The following is a 22347-nucleotide window of genomic DNA, read 5'->3' as shown; positions in this document are numbered from 1 at the left end:
ATAATGCAATGTTTGTTTGCAATAAAGCAAAAAGCAACACAATGGGCTATCAGTGCTCTGCCTACCACGGGTATCGAAACCCGATTTTTAGCGTTGTAAATCCGAAGACATACCGCTGTGCCACTGGGGGGCCACATAATGCAAGTATGTAACCACCAGACCATGCCAGACTCATTTCAAGGAGAGTGAAACAAATATTAACGAAAATAGATAATTCAGATAATATAGAAGGTTACTCTAAGCGGTTCCGTGCTAAGATTCAGAACTCGTAATGCTAAAATTCGGGGCTCGATATCAGCGTTGTGGTTCATTGTTTAGTTTTCGCTCAACAAAAAAAACAACTTTAAATCTTTAAAATTTCATGGTTCACGATACTTCAAGACGTAGGTTTTCAAGAGAAATTTTGAAATTAGCACACGTCGAGTCTTCTTGATTGAAGTAATATAATGAATTTTCAAAATTGTCACATCACAGACAACTTTTCTGTGAGGACTTTTAAGATCGGAAAATATAGCATGTATTTCAGTATGATATCCAGCTTAATTAATTCAAAATGGCGCAACACAGAAGTCTATTCAATTCTGGTATATTATGTGAGCAAATGTTCATCATTACGTAATGCACGCGTATTATCGATAAATATATGTTACCTTCACGGTTTACAAACTTTATTAAGGGTGAAGTCTGGCGACAATAAGACGTTTCTCAATTTCTAAGCTGATTTGTTTTTATTTCTAGGAAAACTTGAAATATATATTTCTGTGCAACACGTTTCTCTTACGTTTACTGAGTTGGAAAACATTATTAGAGATGAACCTGTTTTTTGTTTGTTTGTTGTTAAGCACAAAGCTACACATTGGGCGTGTGTTCACCACGGATATCGAATCTCGGTTTTAGCGAGCGCTATAAGCACACAAACTTCTATTGAGCCACTGGGAGGCGTGAAATTGCCAGACGTCCCTTATTATGCTCAATATAAGTGTCTCGTGGCAGACATTTTCTAAGTAATTTCACATTTATTGTGTTTTACACAATAAACACAATAAAGAAAGTTTTTTTTTTTTCGTAGTGAATTGTTATTTCTTTAATTTTACAGTTCAGGCATTTGTTATTTGATGACACCGTATACTCTTAGTGTCGAAATTATTCTCTCTCTCTCTCTCTTTCTTTTATTGACATGCGCTAACAAAAAACGGAATATTTTTCGAGTTGATGAATCGCATCCTTTGTTTTCCGATGCTTCGAACACATTTCATAGTTTGTCGAATTAATGCATAACGCATGCGTTAGTAAAATAAAGGAGACGTATCCTCTCACAAATAGTGATTTTCCTGCATTTATACAAGAAATATTCAAAGTTACCTAATTATTCTTAAATTCACTTTCATATTTTCAATAGCTTTATCGTTCATTTGCATAAATGTTACAAATTACGTAATGTGTTCATTGTTGGGCTGTGAACTCAAATGTTTATACATAAACTTGCTTTGTATTTGGTAAGTACGTTAATCAAAAGACTTATTTAACATCCATTTGTCTTTGATTCTTCCTAGAGCCACCTAGTGGTAGATTGAACATTACCCTGTGGACAATTAGTATTCTTAAATCGATGGCCTGTCATACTTCATGTTCGAGATGATATTTATAACAAGTGAAAGACAGCATTTTTCAAACAACAAATTGAAAAAAATTTTTCGAATGATAGTACCTCAATTTTTAGGGTTAAGAGTGACGTCCAAATTCCAGTTTTCGATTAGAGCAGCCCAATAGTTTATTGGATCTGATAATACCCAATATATTAAGCTGGGATGAGTTATAAGAATGACAATCAGTGGCTCAGTGTGTATGGTGGGTAGTAGGGTGCTGTCAACTGGCTACCCTCCCTTTGGTCAGTAGTTCAAAATTAGGGACGGCGGTGGATAACCTTAGCAGCTGTGTCATAAATATAAAAACTCTCGAAATTTTCTCCATGAACGTGATTTTGGGAACAAGGAGGATGAAATTTATATATGTAGTTAAAAGTGGGACCTGCGTTTCCCTCCGATCCCTCTCAATTGGATAAACGTTGTGTTACTTATCTTATATAGTTATTTGTACACATTAGCTCATTTCGATTGCTAATTCACTCACTTAATTATTTATGTGAGAATAGTGATTTTCCTGCATTTATACAAGAAATATTCAAAGTTACCTAATTATTCTTAAATTCACTTTCATATTTTCAATAGCTTTATCGTTCATTTGCATAACTGTTATATATAATTCTTGTTTCAGTTCCGTCAACGCATCAATACGCTCTCTCTAGTGGGTTATAGCATCTCACTGGTGGCGCTAGTGATTGCTTTAATAATATTTTCCTATTTTCGGTAGGTAATGTTTATATTTAAGTAAGCTTTATAAAAGTGTTTGTACCTTGTTAGTTTTTTTGTTTTTTTTGCCGATAGTCTAAACTCGGCAACGACCATTTTTGGCTGCCCATTTACAGAGTTGATTAGAAATACCAAACACATGTGATATAACGTATGTTTTTATTGACTGTCAATGGAGATAAGTATTGTCTTCAACGACGATTAGACTTCCTATAACGTTTGTTTGTTTTAGATACTATTTCTCACATTTTTACGTATAAAATAATATTTCAATATTACTAGAACAAAACAAAAGCTACTTAATTGACTGAATTAATTGCTGTATGTTAATATTTAAGGATGTTAAAGTATTGCCTTATATAGTAGTGTTAAAAAACTGTGTTATATTTTGAAGAGTGTTGAAATGTTACAGTAATGTTAAAAGTGTTGAAATGTCACATTAATGTTAAGAGTGTTGAAATGTTACATTAATGTTCAACACCTTAAACATTATCCTATAATGTTTAAGGTGTTGAGGTGTTATATTTTAATATTTAAGGTGTTCAATTGCTGTAATCTAATTTTTGAAGGTGTTGAAGTATTATATTTTAATGTTTAATGTGTTAAAGTGTTGTAATCTAATGTCTGGGGCATTAAAGAGTTATATTTTAATGTCTGGGGTGCTGAAGAAGACTTGTTTTTTTTATGTTCAAGGACATTGAAGTGCACAAGGACAACAATTCACAAGCATCTGTTTCTGTCATTTATCCTGTCCAACATGCTTTGGGTGGTGTGGTACACAGCGGTGACCCAGAGACCCGTAGTAGCCAGCAAGAACAAAGTAAGTTTAGTGGATATCATGTAACGCCCAAGAGAAAACTGTCCGTAAAACTAGTCATCTGTGAGATTAATTAAGAGTAGTATAAGTATTGGTGGTAAGTTTTGTAGACTTTGGCCCCCCAGTGGCACAGCGGTATGTCTGCGGAGTTACAACGCTAGAATCCGGGTTTCGATACCCGTGGTGGGCAGAGAACAGATAGCCCATTGTGTAGCTTTGTGCTTAATTACAAACAAACAACCGTAGACTTTGTGCAAGCTTTTCTTCAGCTCTTGTGCTTGAATTTTTCTTGCACACATGGTTATTCTATTTTGTTCAGAGTATCGCAATATTTCTTATTAATCAAGTCTTTGATGTTCATCTCAAAGTACTCGTAATGGTTTACTGTAATTTTCTTTATTGGAAAATTTGAACAAGCTAAGTGCCATATAATCTACGTTTCAGATGACATGTCGGATCATCCACGTGCTTGTTCGCTACCTTCTGGTATGTAACTACATGTGGATGTTTTGTGAAGGCCTCTACTTACATACAGTCCTAGCAGTTGCATTCTTAGCCGAAGACAGGCTCATCAATTGGTTCTTCGGGATTGGTTGGGGTAGGTCACATTACCACTTTAGTTAGATATTTTAAACTTATTCTTTTACATTATTTGTTAGCTTATAGAAGTTATGTTCTGATCCTCACATTGTTAGCTTATATTTTTATTCGTTAAATCTGAAACTTTTTTTGTAATTTTTATTATAATTATAATAAGATTACTTTATTCAGAATCATATGTTTTATGTTGGTTAAAGTACTAATTTAACTGTAAAGCTCATTCAGATTTAATAAATGTACATGGTTGAGTACGCCGTATTAAAACGATTTTGAATATGCACGTCAGCAAATTACGTACACTAGAGCCGAGATAAAGTGTTGGTGGAATAGAATATATCAGAACTATATTTGGACATTGCTTATCGCGACACAGGTAGTGAAGCGCCGCCGAAAATCGATTGCAAAATATTCATATATTCAGATCGTAAAAATGTATTCAGATAGGGAATTTAGAATTTCCAAGATGGAGATATCCCCAGTATATCATGGTATTGTAACACAAAGGAATATGGATCAACTTAGGGTACTAGAATCATCCAGAAAGACAAATATAACAAATCGAAACCCAGTTTGAAACAGGGTAGGATCCACAAATTCAAAAGTCAGTGGCAAAATCTGTCCACGCGTCAACACGCAACTTAATTAAGAAAGGTCTATGCCTACAAAACAACACAAGTCACGTGAACGCAAGTTGTTTTCACGACATATATGTTCAACCATCACATATCACAAGCAGTTGAAGAATGAAATGGGTATTCATGCTATTCATATGAAGACATACCGGTGAAGTTGCCTATGGACATCTGTGCAATTGGACTGTTGAAACGGTCGCCGGGAAGTCGTCGTCTTTCTACACTAGATAGCTTATGGAAAGTATGCTGGGAGGACTGGTGGGCTTTTGAGATGACAGACTTACGACGGATCTTTTTATAATGAAAAGTATATTGTAAGGCTATTGTCAAGATGTACAGTTATATCAGATAGAACATGACCGGACGTGACGACATGGTGATGTTTGAAATACAACGTACTCAACGTCTTTAATAAGGAATTTCATTGCATTTTTTTGTGTTCGAACTCATCCTGTCTTTTCTAAAATAATATTTATTTTGTGTTATAAAATTCTAGTTCTTCAAAAAAGTATAATGAAATTGTGATGAACTATTATTTTTCTTTTGTGCTCATTTAGTTTGGACTTTTTTGACATTTTTATCATTTAGAGCTAATTTTTTTTTTTCCAAACAAATAAAATTTTTTTTAATGATAAGCAAAAATAGGAAAATAATATGAAACTAAAAAAAAACAACACTCCTTCAATAAATTGGTTTATTTCTTAAAAACAAATTAGACTCACACCAAAGTTCCCCGTATTTTAAAATAATATTTGCCAATTTTGCATTTTCTTTCTTTGCTGTAAATTTCCCTATGATCATTTTGATATTAGTAAAGTTGCAAAAACAAACGTCCAGTTTTAGTAAAGTTCAGTTCTTTGACTCAATCAAACCTTGACTGTTCGAAAAATATAATTTCATCTGTAAAATTATGATCGCAAAAAATGTTTTTTTTGTAAGAAAAATTTTTTAAATCAAATTTTGATCGAAAAAGGAAGATGTTGTAAAATGTATATTTGTGTGTTATTTATTCTCTAACAGCGCTACTTTAACTCACCCAGAATCGCAATCCATTATTTCTGTTGGTTTACACAACCTGGTCCCCCGGTGGGACAACGGTAGGGGTTTACGGACTTACAAGTTTAAAATCCGGGGTTTGATTCTCCGCTGTGAATACAACAGATAATCCATCTTAAGTGCCTTTGCTCTAAAACAAACAAACAAATACATACTGAGAAATTTCATTGTTTTTCACACTCTTTTTCCTATTTCATTTTAAGTGAGCAAAAAAATAATTAAATAGGCTCTTTACAGCAATTTTTACTTTCTCCTGCGTAACTTTTGTCATTAAGCTTTACTTTCAGCCGTGAGGCAGTTATAATGTGACAATCAATCCCACTATTCATTGGTAAAGAGGAACCCAAGAGTTGGCGACGAGAGCAGCCGGCTGATTGCCTTCTCTTTTACCGGCAGTTAAAAATTGGGGACAACGGTAGATAGCTTTAATATCTTATCATAAACGAACCATTGGTGTTTTTTATGTTTACTGAGTTCGTTCTAAAAATATACTTTTTTTTCGTATCGGCTCGGCATGGCCAAGTTGTTTGGGTGCTTGACTCGTAATCTGAGGGTCACGGGTTCGAATCCACGTCCCATCAAACATGCTCGCCCTTTCAGCCGTGGGGGCGTTATAATGTGACGGTTAATCCAACTATTCGTTGGTAAAAGAGTAGCCCAAGAGTTGGCAGTGGGTGGTATGATTAGCTGCTTTCCCTCTAGTCTTTCATTGCTAAATTAGGGACGGCTAGCGCAGATAGCCCTCGTGTAGCTTTTCGCGAATTTAATTAAAAACAAACAATTAACCTCAACCATAATGGTTCTGCCCTTTGGTATTATTTTTCTTTACTACTTTAAAGTAATCCAGCTTAATTAAAAATTGGGTTTTAATGTTTTCGAATCATACCAACCATTTATATAAACCATCTCTTTAAATGTCAATAAATGTTATAGAATGATAAGATACCACATAGCTGATAAGAATAAAAACTATTCTGCCTGAAACGATAATGAAATTAACTTTAACCATGGGATAGTTCCCGAACTTTCAGGTATTATTAAAACAGTCTCATTAACTTTATTGCCAAAAGCCTTACTCAAAACCTAATACACAATTTTACGTTGTATAATCGGATTATTTCCGAACAACATGTACATATACACGTGCTTTTGAATCACGCCCACACACGTGCAAACAACAAAAATATTTTCGATGGTATGGCGTCTTCTTACTCTCCCGAGGATTAACTTTCCTGTCGAGTGTGATATACGAAATTTAATTGAAATCTCGCCTAATAAAGGAATCTTAAAAATGATGCATTTTTAAAACGCTCAGTATTTGCCTAATCCTATAAAAATCTTTATTTGTATTCATTTTCTTTGGTATCATTCTCATTACAAAGAATACTCAATTTTTTTGATTTTCAGTATTGCATTTTACAAATGAGAATAATTCAGACTTTGTTAGCCCTTGCAGCATCGCTCCCTCCCGGTTCCCCATGGTGAACAGAAAAATAACACCATCATTATTATCGTTTAAAGCTAATTTAATGTTACGGTTTATACCTTTATAATTTTGATATGGAATTGTTCTGATGTAGGAATATACAGCTTCAAGGAATATATGAACCCCGAATTATTATCTTAAACTATTTCGTGTTATTCTTTAAAAAGAAAGATTTTACAACATATTTGCTTTTCGCATTCACTTCTTTTATCGAATTATAATTTTATGAAATTAAGCAATTGTAATAACGTATAAAACAAGAACAAGCACTGTATAATTAGATACTTTAAAATACTTTATTAAAACAGTTTCATAGTTACGTTAAAAAAAAAAAAGATTCCCGGTAGGATAGCGGTTAGTTTACGGATTTATAACGCTAAATCCCGGGGGTTCGATTCCACGGACACAGCAGACAGCCCAATGTAGCTTTGATCTAAAACAAACAAGCAAGCAAACAAGTTTAAAGAATATTATAGCAAAGGAAATAACGGTAAAGTTGAAAACTCTGCCTCTAGCTAAAGAAACACAAACCACAGAATGATTAGAGACTTTAAATTATATTATCAAAATAGCTGCATAATTACACTTTAAAGTAAAACTAAGAGAACGATACAAAAGATGAAACCTCTGTCCCCGTACCAAAGATAAGTCATGTCAAATGAATAGCTTCTATCAAAAATATGACTACATATTTAAGAGATGAACAAATTCAAGTACAGAAGATTGAATACGTTATATTAAAACGGATTTGAATAAACATATCAGCAAGTCACATGACAACCACAGCCAATTAAAAGTCGCGGTGGAAAAAACATGTATCATAACTACATTTCTAGATTATTTGGTGTGTCGTGAATAGCAAGATGCCACCGAAAATTGATTACTTTTGGGAAGAGTGTGTAACAGTTCTTTCCGATTCAAAATATTCATATACTCAGATTATACAGATGTGTTTAGACCAGGGATTTAGAATTTCCAAGACAAGGATATCCTTTGTCCCTTAATAGCATTGGAAAACATAGAAATATGGATCAACTTGATGAACAGGACAATCCAGAATGAGACATGCATAAAGTCGTGCCCTAGATGTGGTAAGCAAGATGCAGCGTCGTAGAACAGGTGGAAATCCACGAACACAAAAGTCAGTGGTAAAACCATACACGCTTATTTGTTCGTTTGTTTGTGCTATCTGCGCTTTGTCAACCACGGGTATCAAAACCCGGTATTTTGCTGAGTCACTGGGATACACCCTCCACATATTCCACGTAACAGCACATTTCTATATATGAACCATTATATCCTTCAACGTTCGCAGCACATACTTCAAGCAGCTGGAGAATGAAATGGGTATTCATGGTATTTCTGTAGATTTCTGTGTGGTCGGATTGTTGAAACGGACGTCGGGAAATCGTTTTCACAGATAATTGATGGCTTATGGAAAGTAGCAGGACTGATGGGTGTGCTTTGAACGTGACAACTTTACAAGAGCGGCTTTTGCTACGGAAACTACGCTGCAGGGTTATTGTCAAGGACCAAAGTCGTCAGATAAAGTATGGCGGGACGTTCATCATTCTAATCTTACGACCATGCGTATGACTCATAACCTCCAGAGATAATTATCTCAACAATTGGTAAATAGTTAGTAATATTTAGATGACTAGTTATGTCAAGGTGTTCAAGATGTTGTCGGTATCCAGAATTGAAGTGGAATCTAATTAAGATTTGTTTATGTAATTCTAGTAAAGACCTTAGGTCCAAGGTTTGAACCTGTGATAGGCTACTGAACATGCTTCACATTTTCATCTGTGGGCGCCTTATAAAAGTGAAGTCAATCCTACCACATTATTCGGTTAAGATTAGCTATATATGTTGCAGGTGCTTTTGGCTGATTGCTCTCCTTTTGGCTAACAGTTCTAAATTAGGGATGGCTATGCCTAAGCCTTGAGGTATCTAACCTAACCGCTTAGCCCATGTGTCGCAAAAGGTGCATTTCAGATTGAAAGTAACAAATACCAAGTACCATAGGCGGGATTCCTGGATTAAGGGGGGAAGAGTTAACCCCACTTTTTTCTGTGGGACACACAACATTCACAATAATTAAGTCAGACTTTTTTGTCTCTTCCACACATTTTGGTTCCAATTTCCCCTCATGCCAAGTATTTTTCGAGATGCTTGGTGCCATATGCTGTTTGTAATTTATTATCTACCGAGACAAGTGAACACTGACTGCTACTTCTTCATGCTTGTCCGTTCACTTGACTATTAGTCGAGTCACTCGTTGCTAAGAATTTTAACTACTTTTTGTCCAGCTTTCTACAGATTTATTTATAGATGAACTTTTTAACATATACTTGTTTTTTCTTGGCGTTTAGTGACACTTATAGTTATTTGTATCTATAGGTTTCCCGCTGTTGTTGACAGTTCTGTACGCAGCTCTGAGGATGTCTGCAGATGATGGAACAGATCAGTAAGTACATGTTTCAAATTAACGTTTGAATTGTTTTATGTCTCTATTTGTATCTGTATCTAAATCGACGATTTACGTTTGTAGATGCTGGTTGGAAGACAGCACCTACGTTTGGATTCTCAACGGGCCTGTCTGCGGATCATTATTGGTGAGTACAACACCACACCTGTCTTTACTAATAAATAAAAACAATAACAAAAACAAAAGGCAGAAATTTATTTATCTTTTATATTTATATAAGTGTGGCAAGTGTTAATAGTTTGAGCCTAGGTATCTTTATTACTTCATTTGCGTAGAAGCTATTTTCATGTATTGTATTAAGTATTTGTCTGTATACACCGCCCTCCAGTGGGTAAAAGTGCTATAATATCATGATTGCCACACAATACTTGTAAAAAGTGTTTGAAAGAATTAGATAATTTACGTAATGTGATAATTTAGATTTCAGTTATTCGCTATATTTATGTTTGTTTCTGTCATCAGAATTTATGGAATCATATAAAAGGACAAAATCCTGAGAAACAAACATATACAAATGAACCAGTGAACAAACATATATAAAATAAACTAGTGAACAAATATATACAAATGAGCCAGTGAACAAACATATATAAAATAAACTAGTGAACAAATATATACAAATGAGCCAGTGAACAAACATATATCAAATGAACCAGTGAACAAACATATACAAATGAACCAGTGAACAAACATATATAAATGAACCAGTGAACAAACATATACAAATGAACCAGTGAACAAACATATATAAAATGATAGCTGTTCTATCGCAAACATTGTAAAAAAAACTGTCGAAACAAACATATTGACTGATACATTTGAAGTATAAATTGCATACTTTATTTATAAATTGTTTAATAATAATTAATTTACTTTGAAAATATTTTTCACCGACTATTATTCAATGTTTTCAGAGAAACAACATTAGAAACAAAATTGGGTTTTATATTTGTGCATTTATTACAAGAAATAACAAAGGTTAGACAGGTACATTTGTGCCAAGTCCAATTAATGAAATCGCTTCAGAGTATTTGTTATTATTTTTAATATGCAATACTAATATGTAAAATCACGTTTTCAGGTAAACCTTTTGTTTTTAGTGAACATTGTGAGGGTTCTGTTGACAAAGTTAAATACGACCAACAGCGGACATGGAAGATCAGGGCAAACAAAGTAAGAAACCAACATTCTCGGTTGAATATCAACAAAATAAACCAAATTTACTTTAATTTTAACAAAATGCTTTGAAATGTTTCCACCGATAACTCGAGACTGTTAGTATGCACATTTTTATGCTATAAAACTAAATTTAAAAGGGTTAAATACATTTTATTACAACGTAACGTGACAGCAACGTCGTTTGTTGTTGCGAATGAAATGCGATGTCACCGAAGATGGATCGCTTTTTGGAAGGGTATGTAACAGTTCTTTCCAACGCAAGATATTCATTCACTCAGATCATACAAATGTATTCAGATGAGAGATTTATAATTTACAAAACGATGATATTTCTAGGATTTAATGGCACTGGAAAAAAACAAGGAAATGGATCAACTTGGGACATAAGATAAGCAGTGATAAGCAGAATGCTGCGTTTTGTAACAGATGAGAATCCACGAATACATGGGTCACTGGCAAAAAAATAACGTTCACTTGACACGGGCAACAGTACGAAATATAACCAAGAAGGATCTCATCCTGGAAAAGCGACACAAGTTATTCGTATCTACACAGGTTGCATTCACGACGTATCCAGTCAACAGTCACATCAATCAAGCAGCTGAAGAATGCAATGGTTATTAATTTCAAACTGTTCCACAGGCAGACGGACACAGCACGTATGGGTTTCTGTGAATTGGACTGTTCAAGTGGGTGTTGGGAAACCCTCTTCCTCGAACAATAGATGGTTTGTTAAAAGCGAGCAAGACGGGGAATATGCGTTGGACATTACAGCCTTACACCTGAGCCTTTTGCAATAGAAATTATGCTGCATAGCTACTGTCAAAATGTCGGTCGTGAGAGGAGGCGCCATTGGCAGTAACTAGAATCCAAAAAAAATGTTTTAATATAACATTTAAACTAGAATCCCAGAATATAGAAAGAGATTTTGTTTGTTTATAATTAAGCACAAAGCTACACAATGGATTATCTGTACTCTGTCCACCACGGGTATCGAAACCCGGTTTCTAGCGTTGTAAGTCTGCAGACATACAGCTGTGCCACTGTGGGACAAGAAAGAGATCAAGATACATTTGACATACACATACTCATAAGTTGATGTGGTTACTTTGTGTAGAGGTTCATAAAAAGTCGGCTTAGAATAGACTAACCATTTGACTGCTTTAAACGGGTATAACAAAATATAGTAAAAACTTTCCAACGAAGATGTTGGAGACTTGTCTGCTGTTTACAACAATATAAATTGATGGTAATAAAAGTATTGTTCGCACGTTCTTCTATTGTTACATTTTTTGTGATATTCAAATATGTTCTGCTCCCCTGACCATGATTTTAACAGACATCACCTAAAGAAGGGTTTAGGCTCGAAACGTTATGTCAAATTAACATTTTCCTAGATTTTATTACTATTGTATCTAATGTGTTTTTTTCCCTTAAACTTTGAGTTAATTGTTTGTTTACTTGAACATTGCTGTAGGAAAGCTGTACGGGCAGTTCTTATCCTAATTCCTTTACTTGGATTGCACTACCTACTGATACCATTCAGGCCTAGTACTGGCACTTTAGCTGAAAAAGTGTATGACGTTATTTCCGCATTGTTTACTTCGTTTCAGGTAAGTTTTTAAGACAGTTATGGCTTCTACCTTAATTCAAAGAGTGAAAATAACTGTCAAAAGTGCAGTGTAGATCTTCGTGTTTTTAGAATGCTCAAAAGAATAATTGTACTTATTTCCGCTTGGCTCTGTGCAAATATTAACCAGGTTATTGACTTTATATTAAACGCACCTTTCCTATATTTACAAACTCGTCATTCGAAAATGTCATTTTTACTTTTAGTTTTGCAAAAGAAACGTTTTTCAATAATTTTCTCAGTAAAAGCAAAAACCAAAATTCATAAACATGCGAGATAATCATCACAATAAAAAATAAAACAGAAAACAATGCGTTTTTGGTAAAGTGTTTCTTCCCCTGTCGGGCTGCCCAGGCATAAACTTACGACAAAGTGAAGTTGATTTTACTTTAAAAAAACACGAACGTTTCTGAAACAAATGATTTTCATACATGAAAGGAAAATGACCAAATTTACAAAAACACTAATCCGCTGTTCAAAAAATAAATAAAGAATTTCTTACTTTGGCAAACAACTAATAAACATCGATGTTGAAAGAACTCTTAATATATAAAATATTTATGGGATTTTCAAGCCCATCTACATCACAAATGATATGTCCAATTAGACCTTTGGTGAAAAGGAAAATAAATCTACAACATACAAGATGAGGTGCCTGTCCTTTGTGTGGATGGATACTATGATAAATAACACAAAATCCCTATCTTTCACACAAGTTATTTATAATATAACATATTATTACACTATTCATTATTACCTCACCAAAAGTTATGTATAAGTTTTAAGGACTCAATATGTATGTACTTAAAACATGGTATACACTGTGCGATGGTCAGGGTGACTTTGTAGGAAGAGGTATTAACAAAAGTAATGGCGGCAGTTGAGCTTTCTGTTACCCGTTTTCATATTCAGATCTTAATGTCCTTCCACAGTGTTTCGCCTGATTAATTATTTGACAGTCATTAGCCACAAAAGTGTTTTACGGGCCGAAGTTGAAAGGTCACGGGTCAAAGAAGGAAGTGGGTATAACTCAAGAAACGGCTCTGCGTATCAGCCTTATTGTGGTTGTTGGAGTAGAAACTTCAGCTGAGTTTATGTATTACTGTAATAGTGACAGCAATTTTTTTCGTACATTCCCCCACAGAGAGTGCTAGCGCACTCTCTGAGATATAAGACGTTTTTGTGCCCTCCTCTCACAGTGTGTATGTTATGTCATAGAAAATTTAATAAAGTTTTTGTTGTTGTACGGATGTGGCGTCATCTGTGAACGTAGTTATCGTTAATTTACACCAGAGATAATAAATGCTCAATAACAACAATAATGGGGGTTGTGACACAACCACTAACATGCTCCTGTTCCAAACTATCATCCCACAAAGTTTGGTTGAGGTTGGCCCAGCAACCTAGGAGTAGTTAGATAACGGACAAACAGACAGACACACAGATTGTGGGTGTGTGTTATTTTCATATAATAGATAGATAGATAGATATGTAATATTGATGTATATGTTCGATATTATATTGTCACATTGGAAGTATTTAATAAAACTATTATTACTTTGGTAATTAACTAACTAATTAACACTTATGATGAGAGAAGTCTTAATCTATGTGTTCATCATCTGATTATATTTTTTCTTCGGATGTGCTGACAAAAAGAGAATGAAAACAGCCTCTAACTGTATAGACCAAGTTTAGTTTCAAGAAGGACATCCATAAACATTTGAAAATTTAGGAAACGTGCATATATCATGCTGAAACTGTTAGTTTTGAGAGCTACTAAGTTTTCGCATGAACAATACATTATCTTTAAAATTATTAAAACAACATTTGAGTAAGTGATGAGATATTTAAACCTGTTGTACTTGTGTTTGTCATAAGATTCATGTCTTAAAACTTGCATAGAATTTTTGCATTCATTTTTACCTTCATATCAATGAATTTGTACGAAAAATATAAACTTTAGTTTCGACGTAAGAATATACACATTTTTTGAACAATCCTTTGTAATTTGAAAAAAGTACCTAAAATAATTGTTTTAACAATAGAACTATTGAGGAAATTTATATAATTTTTTTATATAATATTATATTATATTATATAATTTATATTATATTTATATAATAGTAGTAAAATGAAAATATTGTTTTCATTTTCACATTTACTAATATAAAGTTTCTTTGTTGGTTAACATGTGTATTACCAAGTCTTACCAACGAACATTGTAAATCTGTTTTTACGTTGTGGTTCTAATTATATGCTAGAAAAAAATGTTTTAGCATATTTACTAGTAGTAAACGTTTTATGTTCGGTAATATTACAATGGCAATGATAAAACTAAACTCTGTGGTTAAGAGTGGCGTGTTAGAACGTCACATTTTAGTGATAGCAAAACTAACTATGGAGAATTTTGTAAATCAAACGATATATATATATACATGTATATACATATTTTTTAGGGCTTATGTGTGGCACTCGTGTTTTGTTTCTGTAACAATGAGGTAAGTGATTGTTAGACCTAAGTTATATTCCATTATAGACATCGTCAGTTTAGCAGGTCATATACACCTAACAGGAATTGTGAATACTATTGAGCTAAACAACAACACTTCCGCTGTGCATCGAGTTTTGAAACATACGCTCTTACCTCAGTATTATTTAAATTATTCAATATAATGTGTTAGTACTAAAACATTCGAATATACCAAAGCCAGTAGTCATTAGCTACATAGGTTCAAAAGCTTCTACATGAAATATATGCCAAAACTATCAGAACCGCAGCCATGTATACTGTGGCCCAGGACAAGTCCTTTGATAAGTGATTTTCTTTACATTTTGCAATAGAAGATGTAGTGGTGGTGTGCTCATCTTTTGGTTAAAAGCTGTTTTTCTTAACTTGAGGTAGGTATAACATCACATTCGCTTAGAAAATGGTTGGTAATACTACTGGTGTTGTAGGTTTAGACAATAGTTGGTAATACTACTGTTGTTGTAGGTTTAGACAATGGTTGGTAATACTACTGGTGTTGTAGGGTTAGACAGAAAGTTCTTGTCCGAGCAGTAAAGGGTGTCAATACTTGCCGTCAGATCAGCAATCTAAAATTACCAGCAACAAGTGATAGATACTGTGACAAGCTCTCTGGAAAATTGAAGGAATGAAAGTCGTATTTGGCTACTGGCTTGGTGGGGGGTCACAGTTGACAGCTTGCACAAAAGAGCTTAGTGGTCAGCCCAGATCTGTCAGAGATAGGTGAGTTTGGTATATGCCAGTAAAAGTACAAGGGTGGAAGGCCAAGTTCCTGTTAGACCAAGGAGTGGTGAGAACCCTGGACCCAGCGACCTTTTAAGCCCTCTAAAAGAGACCATTACTATAGCCAATGAATACTGACTTCATTTTGGCAAATGGCAAAACCACATGTTAGAGAAAAAGTGGATCCATGGCTCAGTCTAAGAGGTCTCAACCACAAAATGAAAGTAGTCATTTCTGATCTTGGAACTGGAATTGTCATCCTCAGGATGAACAAATTATGGAATTTGTTTATTAGTTTTGACTATGCAATGGATAAGCTGATGTTCTGTGGAAAATTCTTCTAATGTTGCTCAGATCAATGTAAGGAAATGTGGACTCCACAAGTATATACAGCAAAAGGATTATAGTACCTTCATGTACAAAGATGGTGCTCTGTGTAACAATCCGAGCAAAGTATGTGCATCAGTGGTCATAGAAACCACACATGAAATAAACTGCTTTCTGTTCTAAAAGCAGGCAGCATTACCTCGAGCAGTGATTCATCCAACAAGGAATGCAGTCCTGGCGTTGTTTTGTAACTATGAATGATCAGCTATTCAGTTGGACACTTGGATGCTTATAGGCACAGTGAGTGAAATGAAAATAACTGATGCTAGCGGTAAAGCTAGGGTTGCAACTATCACACCATAACCGAAGGCAAATACAAGGCTAGTAACACACTTGAAGTTGGTTTATGTTTGTGCTAATAGTTTAGCTCCAACCATGCCCTTTTCAGCCATGGTGAAAGTTGACCATGAAAGAGATGACTCCATCAAAAAACGGATGCCAAAGTTAATGCTTCAGGAACTTCAGGATGAGCAACTGAAGAACCCTGGCCTAGTGTGGTTGTTCTTTCCTGTCCAGTAAAGTAAAGTCCGACCAACACTAGTAGAAAAGCATAGCATGGATGCGTGAAACCTGTGGCCTCTGCATGAGCAGTTAAAAGTGCAAGATGTGCTGTGTTATTGTTATCAACCCACGATGCATGGTGTTCTAACAGCGTTGCAGCTAGTGGTCCCAAATGCTTTGCGGCAAGAGATGCTTCAGGCTTTGCTCAACACAAAGAATGGAAGGCACTAAGGTGTAACCCACACTTGTGCTAACATTTTCTGGTGGTTCTATTGGCCATGAGTGAGTAGAGATGTTCAGCAAAGGAAACTGGCCGAGATGGGATAAACTCCTACAGATACGTTTTATGTCTCCTTTGCAGAAGCTAGCCCTAAATATTGCTTGTCCACTCCCAGAGACTGGTATGGGTCATTGCCACATATTCTTTGTCATCAACTATTTCGCAAAGTGGGGCAAAACTTATCCTTTGGTATCAATGCCATCACAGACCATCGTGGATGTGTTAGCAGAGAACTGAGAAGCTCGATTTGGAGTACCCAAATAAATCTACATTGACCTAGGAGCTAACTTCAATTTCCCAACTCTTTGCTGAATTGTGTTAGATGTGGTGAAGAGTCATACTTCAACTTATCATACACAGTCTGATGGTTTGGGAGAACGGGTAATACAGATTGCCAAGCAGATTTTTGTAAAGTTTGTTAATCCCAACAGAATTGATTGGGATGGACACTTGACAAATGTAATGATGGCAAATGGAGCAGCAGAACAGGGATCAACAGGTTATTCACTGAACGTGCTCATGTTCATATTTCAAGTGTTAATTTGTATTGATGAGATATATGGTCCTCTACCATGAGTAGAAGTCCCTCATTTTCCCTAGGACTATGCAGACTGGCTGAGATTGATGATGGATGATGCACACGAATTTTCCCAACAACAATTCGGGAAGACAGCATGCCAACAGAAGTGCTAAAACTGGAGAGTAAAGGGACAGATGTTCCAATGCAATAACTGGGTGTGGTTGGGATATATTCCTTCTGCATGAAAGCAACTTGGATCTGGCTGAATTGGTCCATAACCAATTCACTCATTAGTTAGGCCTCTAATGTATGAACTACAGTGGGTGCAAGACATACAAAAGTGTATGGGACATGTTGATAAGCTGTTACCATACAGCACAGAAAAGCCTTTAGTGCACTGACTTGACCAGAATTCTAAAGAGGAAACTGATGAGCCAGATAAGGATGAGGACATCATTGTCAAGTCATCCCAACTTGCCTCATGATGGAGAGGAAACTGTAGATTTATTTGGTGGTCTTATAAACCAGATGAGTAGTTGCTGTAAATAGATGCAACTATTAACTCTGTCTAGCAGACGACACGCCAACGTCAGTTCACGATCGATATGGGTAGTATTGATCATCAAAGCGAGAATGATCATTAGGTCAAGCACCTGATTATTGAAATAAAGTACCATTCCTTGCTTTTCAAGCAATAATGTGATGCTCACTGTAATGTATGTTCTACTTTGTGTGATTTCTACCTGATAACAAGCTAAAACAGTCATTTGTTTATGCAACTAATGATTAAAGTAAAATAGGATTCGTTGCTTTCTGAGCCATTGGGGCATAGAAGTCCGGTAGAATGCACGAACTACATTTTATGTCTACAACTCAATTATTTACAGTTAAGACAGTCGTTGATATGTGTGACCATAAACTGAAAGAAAGTAGTATTCCTTGCTTTCCAAGTTATCAAGTGATATTGAGATACAACGTATGTACTACAATGTAAAATTATTACTCGATTATCGACACTTAGGCAGGGGTGAATTTTTCATAGAAAAGACAACAATAACAAAGAGACTCGTACTATAGCAAGAAAGGGAAGACAGTTTTACCTGGGGTTTTAAAGAACATTGTTATATCTGGTGGTTCCGTTGTTGTTTGTTATTAAGCACAAAGCTACACAAAGGGCTATCTGAGCTCTGCTTACCACGAGTATCGAAACCCAGTTTCTAGTGGTATAAGTCCGCAGACATACCACTGTGCCACTGGGGGGCCTGGTTGGTTCTAAGACAGTTTTATCTGGTGTTTATTATAAGTATAGTGCAGAGATATTTTTGATCGTGTTTAAATGTTAATGAACGGGTGAAAATTTCAGTAGTAAATCAAATTCACAGGTAATGGCTTAGGTATGATAATAAATATATGTACATCGTGTACCCTGTGATTTATTTCGTTGTGAATGGAATATTTTCAATCACGCAGATTGAAATTTTCAAATAAGCAAACAGTAAAGTTGTTTCATTACAAAATATAGTTTATAAGCTTGAAAATGCAGGTTGTACACGTAATGTGGGAGAGGGGTGGCATGATGTACGACCTATGTGATTAAACCTTGTAATTCATGTATAGCAGTTACACAAGTTGTAAGTGGATGAACGTCCCCAAGAAAACATGAAAACATTGCCAAAGACTAGTAGTCAAAGGTATGGCAGCTTGATTGTGTAGGGCCCAAGCAGTCGTGATCCCCATTCTTTCCTACTGGAATTGTTCTCTCTCTACATGACAACCAGATTGTAGGCTAGGGATAAGGCCAAACTGGAGAGTTTGACGTGTTTGTTCCCGCTGTCTAGGAGGGAAGAAATATCTCAGGTGGCTGGTTGAATGAAAACCCAAGGAATACAAGGGGATTAGGAAGTCCTCAGGTTCTTTTGGCACGTTTTCTTTGGGCGAGGATGGGCGTGAGTACACATTAAACCTGTAGACATGTTGCTTTAGCAGTATGCAGTTCCTGGTCATAACCAAGTGTTATGACCCCCTTACCCCACACACTTAGTTGAACCTTTAGCTAGTTAGATCTCAGGAAAACTTTGAATTTGAATCCAGATTTTCAGCACTTAAGGCCAAGTTCTAACTATGACCAGTCTTTTGTTCTCAACTTTCTGACTTGACCAGTTGTTATTCCAGTTGTAATTCCCGTTTTTCTTTCCCCGATCTACTATGGATTCCTCATTGATTTATGAAGCTTCAAAACTGTTCCACGGGTCTGGCATGGCCTGGTGGTTAAGGTGCTCGACTCATAATATGAGGGCAGCGGGTTCGACTCCTAGTCAGAGAAAATGCTCGCCCTTTCAGCCTTAGGAGCATTATAATGTGACTGTTATCCCACTATTCGTTGGTAAAAGAGTAGCCCATGAGTTGGAGGTGGGTGATGTTGAGTAGCTGCCTTTCCTATAGTCTACCACTGCTAAATTATGAATGGCTAGTGCAGATAGCCCTCGTGTGACTTTGCGCGAAATTCAAAACAAACCAAATCCAAGACTTCCAGTGAGGGGCATCGTCACAAAGACTGCTTGAATAACATTTACCAGTTCTAACCCCATGGATGAAGATTATGCTAGCCAATGAGTCAGGTTTGGGAGAGTTCTTCAAGTTGGTAAACAGGTGGCCGAAGAAAGCCCTGATGCTGCTGGGAAATCCTCAGTGTCAGGTCATTAGATTTAGCACTATTCCAGCTGGAGGAGCCTAGCTTCCAAATGGCCCAACAATAGGAGTCACTGTTGCTGTTGAAGTCACCCAAATCCAAGAAGAACACTAGATACATCTCAATGAGCATCAAAGTTCTGGGAAGATAGAGGTGAAGTGAGCTCCAGCAGGACTGTTACATTGGCAATGAAGATGAGGGTGACAGTGGTGCAAGCTAACCAATCATCTTTTCATTGGTTTCTGCCATCAGTGAGGAAACCTCCACTTTAAGGTCTGGACCAGGCAAACAATTTGATAAGACATACACCACTGTAGTGAGCAAGTAAGCTCCGAATTAAGAAACTTCAAGAGATTCCTAGAAGGGACCAAGCACAGGACTCATTTAAGGTGATCATAAACCAGCACAAATTAGAGCAGATTAGTACTCAAGTACCGTTGCCAGGAGACTGGGCCCTCTACAGTGAGGAAAAAGATTGGCTGAAGGAAAGGGCCACTCCTCTGTCGAGATACAAGGAGGAAGTCTGGTGTTTCCTGGACAGGCCTGCTAAAGCAAAACAGAACCTGGTGAAGGCTCAAGCAGACCTGAAGGCACCCATGGCCACTAATCAATAGACAATGGCAACACTGGAAACACTTGCTGATGGGGTTAAGGTGAGCAGAGTGGAGCCTCGACCACTTTCTGGTGTGAGTGTATATTTTGTGTATTTTAATCTATTATAATTTATATTGCATATTTAGTTTTTTATTTAGAGTGCCCTCAGCATTCCTCTCTCATGAGCACACATTGAAACTAGGGCCTAACGGTATTAAAGTACTTTTTGAAGTTTATTTCTTTTTGGTTTATTATTTGTTAGTTTGGGTTGTTCTTTAATGTTTTAATTTCAGAGCACCCTTATGTCTCTGCGTTCGTAAACAAATATGGAAGACGTGAGGCCTAATGAAGGATTTGTTAAATGTAAATTTACTCCTTTTAGTAATGATACCCTCGCTTTTTCACACATGTGAGTCTCTGTGGAAGAGAGAGAGAGGGAATTAAAATGGTTTTGTTTTGCAACCTGTAAGTTTTTGAATGTATTCTTCGTTTATATGTACATAACAATAATGCTCCTTTTTATCGCATGCTGGAGCAGGAAATGGCCAGATTTTAGTTTATTATTGTATTTTCTCGTTAAGTGATTTTTATGTAAAAAAGTTTTTTGTATGTTCAAGTTTGCAGTTTGCAGTTTATTCTTGTAATACGTTTTATTTTACTGTATGTTTTTCATTTTTGTGTTCGAAATTAAAGGTTGTTTTTTTTTGGACTTCCTATCTCAGAGTGGGCAGCTTTAAATCATCGTTAAGGTTAAAATTAATGAGATCTGTGTCAATGTGTTTTCTTTTTATACTTTGTTTTGCCTTTCATTTTGTTTCAGTTTCGTAATCAGTATTTTTTTGGTGTGTTAGTTATGTCAATGTTAAAGTGGACAGTATATCTCTGCAGTTTGATTTATTTATTTTTCCTGTTTAGTTTTATTTCATGTGATTGTATGTACTTGTGCATTGCTTTATCAGTGTGAAAGGGTTATATATGTTCATTGATAAAGGGATAATTTCATATGTATTTATGTAAATAGAGATTTCTACTGAACTGAGATATATGTATAATGTATTTGTTTGTTAATCTAAAGGCTAACAGGGAGAGTTTTAATTGTGCAGAAGTTAGGTTGTTAAAAATGGTTTTAAGCTTTACTTAAAGTTTTTCTTATATGTGTATTGATAATTCCAGTTTTGATGTTGGTATTAAGTTTGAATTAGTGTTACAGGTTTTTTCGTTCTTGTATTGAAGTTGTTTGTAGTTCACTGTTAAAGAATTTGTGACGTATGTGTGGCATGTACGTATTTTTGGGAATTAAATGTGCTCATTGACCATGCCCAGAGTTTAAAGGTTATTGGTGTTAAAGCTGAATTTAATTGTCAGCTTGGGGACAAGCCTTAAACACAGAAGGGAAAAGTGTAATGTATAGGTATATCATGTGTTTTTCTACATAGTTTTAGTTATGTAAGGCCCCCAGTAGCACTTACAACGCTAGAAACCGGGTTTCGATACCCATCGTTTGTAGAGCACAGATAGCCCATTGTGTAGCTTTGTGCATAACTGCAAAAAAAATTAGTTATGTAGGAATTTTGAAACATATTTTGATCATTTAGTTTCATGCTGTAATGGCGACAATATTGTTACGACAGCGGAAGTCACGCAACGCTGAGAGCATGCGCGCTGGAGTTTCTCGAAGGATCATGAATTTTCCTGGGAACTCTAGTTTGTTCCAGGCGCCCTCTTTTTTAGTATATAAACCCGGCAAATAAAGCCAGCGAAAAAGATAAAATTGCAGAGATAGATAGATATATAGACAGATAATTGAGTCAAGCGAGCGGTAGTGACGGTAATATAAAGTGCGTGTTTTGTTATCGAGATTGCAAACGT

The 22347-nt window shown here is 35.7% G+C and overlaps 1 protein-coding gene across 1 annotated transcript in view; it reads left to right on the top strand.

Annotated features, from left to right (window-relative positions):
• LOC106463158 (calcitonin gene-related peptide type 1 receptor-like) overlaps window positions 1–22347 on the top strand; it is a 29127-nt gene that overhangs the window by 2620 nt on the left and 4160 nt on the right. Inside the window, exons 3-10 of the mRNA XM_022390585.1 lie at window positions 2275–2366; window positions 3063–3189; window positions 3631–3784; window positions 9361–9427; window positions 9512–9575; window positions 10530–10621; window positions 12105–12240; window positions 14717–14758. Of these exons, the coding sequence (XP_022246293.1) occupies window positions 2275–2366; window positions 3063–3189; window positions 3631–3784; window positions 9361–9427; window positions 9512–9575; window positions 10530–10621; window positions 12105–12240; window positions 14717–14758 (774 nt within the window). The remainder of the gene's footprint in view (window positions 1–2274; window positions 2367–3062; window positions 3190–3630; window positions 3785–9360; window positions 9428–9511; window positions 9576–10529; window positions 10622–12104; window positions 12241–14716; window positions 14759–22347) is intronic.

The sequence above is a fragment of the Limulus polyphemus genome, unplaced genomic scaffold (assembly GCF_000517525.1).
Source record: "Limulus polyphemus unplaced genomic scaffold, Limulus_polyphemus-2.1.2 Scaffold1338, whole genome shotgun sequence".
Taxonomy (NCBI): domain Eukaryota; kingdom Metazoa; phylum Arthropoda; class Merostomata; order Xiphosura; family Limulidae; genus Limulus; species Limulus polyphemus.
Note: the sequence above shows the minus strand (reverse complement) of the source record. Positions and strands in the feature narration are given on the sequence as shown.